We start from the raw sequence: 13,316 nt of genomic DNA on the forward strand, positions 1-13,316 counted from the left end.
CATCATCAGTTACTCCATTGTACTTGAAGGTATCGCAAATCTCCAAGAAATTTATCAAATAAGAATTAGAATCATCACTAGGTAATCCACTAAACTGGATTGAAGACTAAATCATCTGAATGTAAGCTGGCTTAATTTCAAAATTATTCGCATTGATGGAAAGTCTCCTAATGCTTTGGTGCAAACCTTGTAAAAGAGGAACAGCATAATCCTGTAATGCTCTATTTGCTTCGAGAACCAAATTAATGGCATTATTACCATTATTATTGTTATCCTCAGCCATTGTCTGATTTAAAGTTACAACTTGAAAATTCTCCCTTCGACGTCTTCTAAAAGTTCTTTCTATGTCAAGATCAAAAGGAACAAGATTCAAGTTGTTTCTTCTTTGCATGCAATGACTAAAGAGATCTGCGCACAAAAAAAATCTAATATTAAAATAAGAAAAATAAAATTTGAAACAAGACTAAATTGCTTGGTATTAGTATTAGTAAAAATTCGAGAAAAAATTCCTCTACAACGGTGCCAAAAACTTGTCAGTTAAAATTCTACTACGTGAGTATATGTATCGAATAGATAATATATTAGCAAGTAGAGTATCAATCCCACAGGAAATTGATCTACAACAACCCATGCATCCCTCTTCTATGCTACGAATAAAGCATTAATTAAGAGAGAAAGCAGATACCAGTGGAGGAGAGAGAGTCCGATATGACAGGTGAGGAAACAAAAATTGACCGACCAACAAAAGAAAGACTAACAATAATTGGGAATGTAAAAGACCTAATATCAATGATAAAAAAACGATGAACTGAAAGGTCAAAAAAAATAAAAAGTTATTAATCGACAATACGATATCATTTTGAAAAAAAAAAGTTCAAAAGAAATATAAAAAAAAAGCTCAAAAAAAGTATAAAAAGAGATTCTAATTAAATGACACTCTCTATTTAAAGAAATTAAACAGTAATCAAATTATCCTACTTTTATATATAGTATAGATAAATCTATTACAGAAAAGAATGAATTAATTAGAAAAGGGAATGACATGTTGTGCCCAAATAAGCTAACCTTACTCCGATCATCTCTCCCTCCTTTCAACCAGTCTATTTCCGTCCTTGGACAACCCAAAGTCTATTGCTCTCAGTCTCAAGCAACGGAAACGGAAACCAACGACGACGCCCCCAAAGCCATGGCCTTAAGCTTTGATTTCCTTGGCAAGAAGCCGTACTCTCCTCCCTCCTGGGCCTCCCATCTCAAACCCATCCCTTCCCACGTCTTCTCTCTCGGTCATGTAAGTGGGTAACTTAGCTTAATTTTCATTTCCTCAGCAACAATCCAATCTTGTTTGTTGTTTTTCAGCTTCCTACTCCAATTCACAAGTGGAATCTGCCTAATTTGCCCCAAAACACGGAGGTTTGGTTGAAGGTAATTTTGGGTGTGGTTTTATTTATTTGCTAATGCTTTTGCTGTTTGGCGCTGACGATAACAATTCACGCAGCGTGACGATCTTTCAGGCATGCAACTGAGCGGTAACAAAGTCAGGAAATTGGAATTCTTAATGGCCGAAGCAGTGGCGCAGGGTGCTGATTGCGTCATCACAATTGGTGGCATCCAAAGCAACCACTGCCGCGCCACTGCCGTTGCTGCTAAGTATTTGAATCTTGACTGCTATCTTATACTCCGTACCTCTAAGGTTCCACCATTTCTTTTCTTTTTGTCTTTCTGATAGTTACTTAAGCAACGATCTTCTCTTTCGCTTAACCTGTTCATTGTTGCAGGTTCTTGTTGATCAAGATCCTGGATTGACAGGCAATCTGCTGGTGGAGCGTTTTGTCGGAGCTCATATTCAACTTATTTCAAAAGAAGAATATGCACAAATAGGGAGTGTTGTTAGTTTCTGACTTTTTATTGCCACTGTTTTTTATTTTTTATTTTAAATGGGGGAAGGGGGATTTGAATCCTGCTTTTTAGGTAGGGGAACATGCACTAACCAATGAGTCAAATGCTCGGGTGTTATTGTCACTGTTTGGTCTTGCTATTATTAGTTATTTCTATCATTATTGTATCCTCCACCTAATTAGTAATTACTTCGGGGTAGGACCTGAGAATGCCAGAATGCTCCAATTAAGGCACCAAATAGGTCTTTCTATAGGCTATTGCTAATGTGGATTTGGATTGTCAGAAAGAGAAAAGCTGTCGTTCTTGTAACGGAAGAGATCTACATATTGTTTATGCAAATGCATTAGGATTTTCATTTATTGCAGAGTGGGGCATACAGCGTCCATCACAATTTAACTCTTTGCTCATATTCTTAGATAATGTTTTTTATTTTGTTATTGTTATTTTCACTAGTGTTGCTACATGTTGTCCAACATTGTTGGCTTGCCAATACATTCTGCTAATTGTTTGTAAGTTTGTCATATGGACCTAAGCTGGTTTACTTCTTATCAAAATAACATCTAAACACTATTTAGTTGCAGGTAGGTTACCCTACAATGATGATGTTTTTCTCTTTCTCAGTTTCTGCTTGTTAGATTCTTTGACCTTTGTCGTGGATTTTGAGTTGAACTAGCAGTTTGATTTTGGGTTTGCCTTTATTAGATGGCTAAAACAAGAGCTTGTTAATGATTCCTTGAGAATGTTTCTGAGCTACATGTCCCAAACTATGCTGCTTTTAGATTGTAGGATCCATTTTCTATGTGATGGAATTGATAATTCAGTACTATTGCGATATGTGGTTTGCTGGTTCTGCTTATTATGGAACTTTTGGTATCAGGCCCTCACTAATGTTTTGAAAGAAAAGTTGCTAAAGGAAGGCAGGAGGCCATATGTTATTCCTGTTGGTGGATCAAACTCCTTGGGAACCTGGTAAGCTTGGGTCATAGTTTCTTCTCTTTTTCTGTCCCATGTCATCTGCAGTTGAATTATTTTCTTTGAAAACTATATAGAATACCTAATATCATATATCACTATATGTTTCCTTTTACCAACTAATTTTTCTATAGCCCCTATTTTGAGGTCCAGTAAATTTTGTGCTGATAAGTGGCAGAACCTATGAGAAAGTTTACCATCGCACTAGAGTATCATTAGTTATGCTGCAAATATTATACAACAACACCAGTAAGTCTTTTCAGACTACGCGTAGCTGCTTACATATATTGTATGAAATCATAGTATGCTTATAGGACAATATCCTAAATTAATTCAGCAGAATTGTGGTCTTATTTTATTGTTCTCCATCCTCTATTGAATCACATTTTCTAGTAAAAGTGTTGGTGGGTTGATGTTGGAACAAATTTGGAGAAGATGCCTACTTAGGGTTTATGATGGGTAGGGCTAGAAAATTAGGAAACTTAGGTTTATGGCTAAGGTAGGGGATTATGGTTAGCATGTAAGAATTAGTAAGGGTTGTAAGATTTAATCTTGAAAGAGGGTTGGAATCAAAGGGAGAATGTTATTGGAATATTTTAATAAAAGCAAAATATGATGAAAAGCAATTCTTTTTGGGTGAATAGTATTTTGAGGTCTTTAAAGAGATAAATAGGCAAATGCTAACTTGTCTTATTTGGACAATGTTCCCCAAAGTCATTTGACTTAGGAGCATGATTCAAATATACACTTAAGACCATATGAAAGCCTTAATAACTTGAATTATTTAAGATACAAATGAATGGACCATGGCTAAGGTTCATTTGTGGCAAAAGAAAAAATTTTAAAATGTCCATGACTCATAGCAATTTTTTTTTAGCTTTTTTTTTTCATGAAAATGGATAAAAGTTTGAACTGATGTTTGAATTGCCTTCATTCCTATATGGGTTAATTTTCGAAGAATCAAATTTTTCCATTGATGACTGCGTTGTTGGGGAATAGAATGATCGTCTATGTCAAAAGTAATTATTAATAAATCTTATAATGTATATTGTATTTTATTGAACATTTAAACAAATAATCATATAAGTATATAATATATATGATAAAAGTAGAATGAATGGATTTTAAAATTGATTTTAACATTTATATCACTAATGAACCTTGATTATAGGTTTACATCATTAATTCACATTAATTATATAGTTGATTTGCAACAAATTTTGTTTCATTGATTGGTTATACAAATATTTTTACATTTATTTTATTTTCTTAAATCAATGATATCACAATCTTAATTTTTATACTATTTTTATGAGATTTTTCTTGTCCCATCATTTTTTTTTGTTCTTCCGTTTGTTTTGTCATTCTTTTTCTTTTTTCATCTAATCTATCTAGCTTTATCTCCTCTTTTCCTTTGTCGTTGTTGATGTCGGTCATCTTGTCGCATGCTCTCTCCCTCATACCTTGCTTCTTTCTCCCATAGCTTCATACAGCTCTCTCTCTCTCTCTCGGCACACACACACACACACACACACACACACACCACACACTTACCCTGTCCACTCCCCATGACTCTATAAATTCCGGAAAGAATTGATGTGAAATGACCATTTAGTCCAAAAATTTGCTCATGGATGACCCAGATATCCTTAGCAAATCATAAATCTGTCTGTCAGGGGTGAAGCCAGGGACTGATAGGGGTTGTAACCCCCTTTGGCTTTTGAAAGGTTGGAAAAATTACTCAAGTAAAAAGGTTCATATTAGCTTTTGGCCTCCTTTCTCAAAACGTTATGATTAACATGGTAAGTTTGAAAGAATAATTGCAAAATTAATTTTCTTTTAACTCTTTAATGCTGCTTATTACATTAATTGCAAAATTAGAAGCTGATGTATACTAGTTGATTTGCCTTGAAATTTGGTAATTCTCCCAAATGATTTAATTACTTGTAAAATAAAATGCAAAAGAAAGATAATTGTCAATTCACCAACTGAGAGTTTTTTTTCATTTTTTTTTGGAGGGGGGCGGGGGGGGGGTTTCTGGTTTGGGTGGGGTTGGGATTCGGACCAATAGAGGATTAATGGTCTTTTATTCAAGGAGTTAGCTTTAGGCCCTTAACAAGTTGTGTGCCTTATTCTTCAAGTAAATCGTAATACAAGTTCCCTGTTCGTCTTCTTTTCCTAATTAATGGTTGCAAGCTTTTAAAGTCTTTATTCCTTTTCTAAATCCAATACAAACAGATAACATTTTTTGCTATTTAGGGGCTATATTGAGGCAATGAGGGAAATTGAGCAGCAGCTTCAGATAAGGAGCAACGGAGTAAAATTTGATGATATTGTTGTAGCATGTGGCAGGTTCTATTCTACCTAATTGTTACATTTCTGCACCAAATAGGACACTTATCTTTCTCCTTCAATGAATTCCTTTTTGGTTTGAATCTTTTACAATATCTAGCGTTACAAGATTTAAAGAGACTTGATAAAGAATCCTTTATGCCTTTTATTTTATTAAATTTATTTCTAATCAAGGTTATATTAGGTATTTTGCGTTTCATTAGGGTTTTGGATTTAGTTATACATACCTATGTATATCGACATGTGTAAGTTTAGTTGCTAAGGAGAGGTGCTCATTTCCTTGTCAACTAGAGTTCAATCATTGTGCAGAGCGCTTGGAGAGTAAAGTCTTGAATTCTCCATGCCGATGTAGGGAGTGTGCCGTTAAAATCATTCGAGGAAGGAATTAGGCCCAAGCAAAACTTTAGATATTTGGGACTGTATTACCAAAAAAAAAAAAAAACCTTTGTTAGTTTAGTTTTGATCAAGTTTTGGATGTTAATATTTGAGATTTTCTCCCTCTATTGATTCTTTCCTTTCTGCCTTCCTATTTGCTTCCATCTGTATTAAATTTTCCCTCTAGATATTTGTTTTCTATCGCCCTACTTGTTCTACATCAAATTGGTATCATGGCTTAGAAGAACTTTTGCTATCAATCTATCTTTTCTTGCCCTAACAAAAAGAATTCTTTATTTGTCAAAAAAATTCCAATCATGTTTGTTTAAGAAAAACAAAAAAAAAAAAAACTAGTACTGTTATGAAAAAAAGGAAGAAGTGCCCAGATGGAGAGAGCATTGTTTACTGCTAATTGACTATCTGATATCCATTAAGTTGCTGTGACAAGTGTCACCTGTTGCTGATTGACAACCTTAAGGAACACTAGTACCATTTGTTCCACCGTTCATCGAAAAGAGAAAAAAAAAGCAACTTTGGAGCTACATCTACAGAATTTTGGCCATTGGAAAGAGACATGGACATCACTTATAAGGTCATCAACTTTGATTTGTCTTGATGATGAAGTACCAAAGTTGAAGGTTGATGCCCACATCCCCACATGCCTGGTCAAGTCAAGGCATCGTTAGGTCATAGGTCATGCACCTCACTCGCCTACGTGCCAAACTTTGCAACATCAATTGTTGACTTCACTTACCACTTCAGTGTTGATTGCCGCTGCATCAGCCTATTTTGCAAAACTTCCTTTGCTAATTTTGATTTCTTGGTTTCCTTTTTGATGTGCTTTTTCATAGATTCTCTCTCTCAATCCTAGAAGTCAGTTAGTAAGCAAAGGTTTTCAAGTATTTCACTTTCTAGAAAAATCTTCCATGTGATACTTGACTAGTATTTGATTTTGGAAAATAGTAAATTAGCTTTGTCAAATTTAATTTGGTTGTCCTAATTTCTAAGAAAAAAATGTTTCCATTATATGCTTGCACCATATCCCTTTAGTCATAGTGTGACATGTCATAAGCATCAAATTTATTAGTCTTGAATGTATGCATCATTATAGTTTTAATTTTCATATTATTTGTTATATTCTTTTTATCTTAGCAATTTTTTTTTTGAAAAGAAAATAAAACCATGTCTCAAACTTCTCATGCCTTTAATTTAAAATCTTCTCCCTAAAAGTGTTCTAGCCTCGATTTTACCTCAAAAGGAATAGATGCCTTAACCACTAGAATGACCTCTTTTAGAGGAAGAATGGACTTTGTTGAGCATGCAAGATGTGGTATGGATCAGAAGTTAAACCAAATAGTAAAAACATTGGATAAATGTGAGGTGAGTAGGGAGGCTGAGTGCATAAAATTGACTGAAAATATATTCTTGCCTTTAGGATCTACTAAAGGTAACCTTCCCAACCAAGGAACATACTTAGGGAATGGTCAAGTCCTTAGACAAGCTTTTAGAGGTTATAGAGAACCCCAAGATGTTCTAGAGTCAAAGGGCATCGTAGTTGATTTTGGTGGAGAGTTTGTCTTGGGAAATCATGCAATCATATTGACAGCAATGCTGTGAAATTTAAAATTTTTCCCAAAAGTAAGATCAATGTTTGATTTGTTTAATATTGATAATTCTAACTACAAGGCAGACGATTAGTACGCCTTTAAACCTTGTTGAGTCAAAATAAAAAAGGTTCGTAACCTTGAATGCCAAAACCTCCAAGCACCAAAGCAGGGATTGTCACAAATTACAACCTATCTAAGTGTCCAGCCTTTAACGGTGATCCATACAAGTGAAAAGTGAGAAAATCTCCTAGGGAGAGTGGGAAGTGTTTGGCAGATTACTCTAGTGCTAGCTAGGGTTCAGTTTCTTCTCAAGAATCTTATGAGGTGTGGCCCAAACACTTGTTTATATAGGTAATTTCTGTAATCCTAACCTTATTAAGATTGGCATAACATTTATACTGTTGCTCCAATTTAATTGAACCCTTCTAATTAAATTTGTGAAGTTTTACGCTTCTTTACAATTAAGTCCCATATGATTTTCCATTTTCATGGTCACTTTTAATGTTTGTGACCCATTAAATTTTTAACATGTTGGACATGGATTATAATTAATTTGGATTAGATGAAATCAAACTCCTTTGAATTCATCATTAATTCCAAATAATTAATTAATTCATCTTATAGATCAAGGTTGACATCTAGTAATACGTCATAACCACCCAAATGTTGAAAAAGGTCAAAATGGTTCGACTGTACAGTTCACCTTGTAATTCAATCCCTTAATAAATTAATATCTCGTTAAGAAATGGAGTATGGTTCAGTATCTATTCTATGTATGTCTTAATTATGTTAGCTCATGAAACTAGTAATTAACTCTGTAATAAAATTTGAGAACTTCTATTTGAATCCTCATTCTACATTGGCCAAGGATATCTTTGAGTTAATATGTGTGAAGAAGTAATGAGATATTCCCTTTAGAATTAGTTAGAGAAAGGAATCCTCTAATGATCTTTCATCTATCTCCATATGCTTCATGTTATTCCTAATATCCATCTTATTAAACATCCTTGACTAGGACAATATAAGATAGTATTAAATAGAGCACTCAACATACAAGATAATCCGATGATCTAAAGTCTAAGGATTATTTATGCAACTGTTTCATGAGAATTTGTTTCTATAGACTCTTGAGTGAAATATCAAATGAAATTTTCATGATAGGTCGAGTTAAGTGAACTTGTTCATTTAACAAGTACTTTACATGTTTGTTCAAGTATCTCCATATTTCAACCTATAAAATGGTTGCTAATTCAAAGGGATTGAATTAAAAGAAGTATATGTTATCAATTCAATGGTGATAGAAAAGAATGAATCTTAAGAGTTAGTCTCAAGATGATTTGTTTAGGCTTGTAGATTTTGATTCTTGGTATATTGTAATTGCTCATGTGCATGTCTAATAGTTGTTAATTTAAGGTATCATATGGACTTAACCTTAAGTGGCTGGATCTTTAGATTAGCCTCTAATCACGAAATGGTGTATGAAGTTTTGGCTTGGTGATACAAAGCTTGAATAAGGGTCACTTAAGGGATTTTCTCTCTTAACGTTTTCCTGAAATGCTTGAGTAGCACCAGTGGTTGGAATGAGATGTCATTGCATCATTGATTGCATTGATTGGATATATTAGTCTACAAAGAGGTTATGCCTACTCTCATTAAGTGGGACTCTTCTAAGCTTATATTTTTAATTAGGTTGATGTATGTAAATGCAATGAGATTTCCGTGCATACATAAAGAAAAATTTCTCTTTCTTTTTCTCTTACTCTTTAGCAAACTTCAACTTAAGTAAACAACCTTGAACTTTATTTCAGAACTCCTACAGATCCTATTTTGCAAACACTGAAATTCCTTCAGATCCTATTTTGCAACACTGAAGTTAATGGTGATTGTCATTTAAACCTTGACCCTAAGGTATAGATTCTACTAGCATATGTTATCAATGTATGACCCTACTTTTGTAAGTACAAGATCTTGTACTTGTGAGCTGTGGCTTTTAGTCATCTAAAATGGAGTTTTTGAAGGCAGTGTTGTAGGATGTCGTCTCGTTCGGATGTCAGCATTTATTGGTGAAGGGGCTTCTTTTAATTATTATTAATTCATAATAATCTATGAGAGTACTTGCAAGCTTCCACTTGCAGGAGATATTTTTATATGAGTTGGTTTATAATTGCCCTTTTGTTCCTGCTGCGGTAATGTTGACATATGTTACTTCCTTTTCATCTGGCATTCTATTGCGTTTAGTTAAGTTGGGGGAATGTTAATGTTGATCAGGGACTTCCATTTTGGAGATTTGTGGTTTTAAGCGCAGGTTGACTAGAGTTGTGATATTTAATTAATTGAGCTTTTATGTTGACTATCATTTGGGCTTGGCGTTTATGTTAATCGCATTATAGATAAAAAGAATGTTGAGTGACAGTTTTCTTTTATTGATGTTTAGTGGGGGTACAATTGCTGGTCTATCATTGGGATCATGGCTTGGAGAATTGAAGGCAAAAGTGTGTAATCCCATCTATTATTAAGACTTGCATTTCTCCATAAGCGAATTGATTTATCATTTATATGTTCTACTGACAATTTAGGTTCATGCTTTTTGCGTTTGTGATGATCCTGATTACTTCTACGACTTTGTTCAAGGCCTGGTTGATGGACTTCAAGCAGGTGTTAACTCACGGGATATTGTTAGCATCATAAATGTGAGTGTTTAACAGGATCCATTGGATCTTTTAATTTTTTTCTCTTTTAAAATATAGTAAATGATGGTTCTTGACTGAGTGTGCTAAATTTGAATGCCTGTTTTAGTTATAAAATATGCATATGCTTGAGGGTGGAGACTGACTTCATTTTATGTGGGCGGACTTGTAGCAAGTTCTCAGGCATTATTTCTTCAGTTCATCACTCAGCTTTCTGTAGTTTGCCGACACTATGTTCTATGTTTGTTGTAATGATGGAGACACTATTCGGTGTTGTTTGCTCAGTGTTCTATAGTAGGCTCTAGGCCATTAATTCATTCCAGGACCTAAGCAAAGCTGTAGGATAATCAGCAATCTTTTGTATATTTTAAATTTCAAGTTGCTGGAATACTGTTTAGATGCAAAACCTGCATGTATATGTAACAGGAAAATGAAAAAGGGAGGGGTGGGGGTAAGGAAAATTAGGATTGCAAGGGGCTAATAAGTTCTTTTTTATCAATTATATCCTTAATACACGGAGTGAAATATTTTAAAATATGCCAACTATTCTTGGAGATGATGTCTACTGCATAGGCTTGACTTGGACTAGTCAAGTTGCATTAAAACTTACTAATCTTGGAGTGAAATCAGCTTGCAGCTGCTGGTATTAAACATATGAAGTCACAAAATTCTATAGTAGAAAATTAGGAAATGTCATTGTTAAATTCCTGACAGTGTCTGTCACACTGACTTTAAACTGCTCTATAGCTTTCATAAGTCGAAGATACCCCACATTAGATCACACCTCATGATCAAACCAATTTTATAAGCCCCCTGTGCACTTCCAGATATTTTCAAGTTGTTTACATTTGTGTGGGCCATTTATATTCTTGCTTAAATTTTCTAGCATTTTCTAACTTATAAATATTGTACAAGGAATATAGACAATAATTTATCTGTTATTCATTTTCAAAAAAAAAAGGAAAAAAGAGCGAAAGGGGGGTGTCGGGGGCCCAGGGGGGGGGGGGGGGGGGGGGGGGGGGGGGTGGGTTGTGTTGGAGAGGGTGTGAAAAAGCTGGACTTGTTGTTTTGACAGGCCTTAGATTATCCAGGACATGGATGGTCAAACCCTAAATTTTGCAGCTTTGACATCCAGTAATTGTGAGAAGCCATCACCTTATTTCAACTTATCACCTATTTGTGGAAGTGGCAATTAGGCTGGTCAGGTTTAGGTTGGTCATTTTGGGCGGTATCTTCTGATATGTTTGGGTTGCAAGTCAGTTTTGTTCAAGTTGTCCTTTTTTTAAGTTAAATTCAAACCTAGTCAAGTGGATATTGGATATAATAATTTATAATATATTCATCATTTTTTTTAATTTAATTGACATTAAGTTCAGATTAGGTTTGGGTTGACATTGGTTCCTGGTTTTGGGTTTAGGTTTGGTGGTTCAGATTGTTTACTTTGGGAGTGAAATCAGTTTGATTGGGTTTGGGTCCATGCGGTTGGGCGAGTTATAGTTCAGGTCCACTTTGCAAGCTCTACCTATTTGATTTATTCCTTATTTGATTACATGCAAAAGATGGAGTGAAATTCTTGGAGCTGAAGTCTAATTCTTCTGATAATTCGACGGATGCCATGAACTTCTTGTATTCTATTTGGAGTAAGTAAAATTTTGTAAAAATTTCTGTCTCTCTACAGGCTAAAGGACTGGGTTATGCAATTAACACATCTGAGGAGCTTAAATTTGTCAAGGAAATTGCTGCAGCAACAGGGGTTGTTCTTGACCCGGTTTACAGGTTTAAAAGTTATATTTTACATATTGATGCCATATGATTCATTTTATATTTTCCTTCTCAAATAACTTTTCCATTTTCAACTAGAAACTTCTCATTGTCATTCACCTAATGTCAATGAAAATAGAAACCATGTCTTCATTTGATATCCGTTTCATATGGCTGCGATGTTGCTATGATATTGAGGTTTTATACTTCATGTTACAACCTTATATAGTGTAGGGCAACTCACAGTTAACTTAGTTGAAAACTGTCTGATGATTTTCTAAATGATAGTAGAGCAAGCCATACGGTAAAACCTATGTCAGCTACATGGCCCTAGGTTAATGGCTGCCGTTGATGAAACAGCCAACCAATCTAGCCATATAATAAGTAAATTAAATGATCAAATGGCTGGACTAATCAGACTAATCCTCCCGTCAAACATTAAAATTTTCTTGTTTGATGATTAGCACGGTACTAAATTTATCTACACAGGTTCTATTTTGGAAAAGAAGATTTCTCTTTGGCATTAAGTTTTCTGTTTTGGTCAGTGGGAAAGCTGCTTATGGAATGATGAAAGATATGGCTGAGAATCCAAAGAATTGGGAGGGAAGAAAGGTCCTCTTCATACATACAGGCGGACTCCTTGGGTTGTTTGACAAGATTGACCAAATGTCATCATTGGTTGGGAACTGGCAGCGAATGGACGTAAATGAATCTATTCTGAGGAAAGATGGTATCGGGAAAATGTTCTAAGAGTAGCAAACCTCTTGCATCATATGTATTGCTTAACATATCAATGGAAAATGTACGTTTACATTTTTATACTCAATTGCAGCTGCTTGTCATTGTAATTTAAGATTTTCTTTTTATTTTTGATACATAACGATTTTGAGTTAAATAATTGAAGCAACTCTTGATAGAGATAATGTATGCGCCATAATACAATCGATTAAGTGTAATGAGATAAATTATGTTATTTGAGCATATGATCTTTATTGTCATATGATTGTTATTGTTGATTAGATGAGATAGAAGTTCTAAGGAATTACATATTCTTTTCAAAGGGAATTATAAAATGTTATAAATATGAGAATTTTACATCAAAACTTAAATTGTTAAAATGTTTTAAATTAATGTTTTATCAAGACTTGCTGTTTATAAAATTCAGAGATTGACACATGGTTGTATTCTTCATTTATGAAGTGAGTAATGGATCCCATAAATTGAAGTTGAAGTATGGGGACCTATAAACTAATATGTGGTGATTGTTACATGAATAAGTTCACTAAACATAACTAACTATGGTATTTATTATTATTATTATTATTATTGTTGGGATTTTTTCATATGGATTATACGTTTTAAAAGCTAAAAATCAATTGTTCAACAATGTTGTCAAAAAAGCTAAAATAGATGATTCAACTCAATCCCTAATTTGGTATCGTAGACTTGGACACAAGAATGGAAAGAGAATTATAAATTCACATGAAGAAAGATACTTATATTCTTTGTTGATGAATTATATGAAACTTGTGAATCTTACTACTTGGTAACATGATCAAAGTACCTTTCACTAGAAAAGGTGAAAGAGCTAATACATTACTAAAATTTGTACATTTAGATCTATGTGGCCCATTGATAATTAATTTGAGATATGGTTATATATATA

At 34.1% G+C, this 13,316-nt stretch overlaps 1 protein-coding gene across 1 annotated transcript; it reads left to right on the forward strand.

Annotated features, from left to right (window-relative positions):
* The first annotated feature begins 998 nt into the window (after nucleotides 1–998).
* On the forward strand, nucleotides 999–12,631 carry D-CDES (D-cysteine desulfhydrase). The gene is made up of 10 exons (XM_021436387.2): nucleotides 999–1,288; nucleotides 1,357–1,422; nucleotides 1,496–1,690; nucleotides 1,776–1,886; nucleotides 2,774–2,865; nucleotides 5,128–5,220; nucleotides 9,637–9,694; nucleotides 9,779–9,892; nucleotides 11,568–11,665; nucleotides 12,196–12,631. Exons 1-10 carry the CDS (start codon nucleotides 1,043–1,045, stop codon nucleotides 12,398–12,400), a joined length of 1,278 nt encoding a protein of 425 aa, XP_021292062.1. The 5' UTR covers nucleotides 999–1,042; the 3' UTR covers nucleotides 12,401–12,631.
* The last annotated feature ends 685 nt before the right edge of the window (nucleotides 12,632–13,316 follow it).

The sequence above is a fragment of the Theobroma umbraticum genome, unplaced genomic scaffold, assembly GCF_002168275.2.
Source record: "Theobroma umbraticum cultivar Fairchild unplaced genomic scaffold, ASM216827v3 scaffold_146.0, whole genome shotgun sequence".
NCBI classification, from domain to species: domain Eukaryota; kingdom Viridiplantae; phylum Streptophyta; class Magnoliopsida; order Malvales; family Malvaceae; genus Theobroma; species Theobroma umbraticum.

What these genes read in the sequence shown, in the direction of transcription:
- D-CDES (XM_021436387.2), top strand. Translation starts at nt 1,043, where the DNA reads ATGTTGTGCCCAAATAAGCTAACCTTACTCCGATCATCTCTCCCTCCT. An exon ending in ACGTCTTCTCTCTCGGTCAT is followed by an intron (nt 1,289 to 1,356) that starts GTAAGTGGGTAA and finishes GTTGTTTTTCAG; the next exon opens with CTTCCTACTCCAATTCACAA. An exon ending in TTGGAGAATTGAAGGCAAAA is followed by an intron (nt 9,695 to 9,778) that starts GTGTGTAATCCC and finishes CTGACAATTTAG; the next exon opens with GTTCATGCTTTTTGCGTTTG.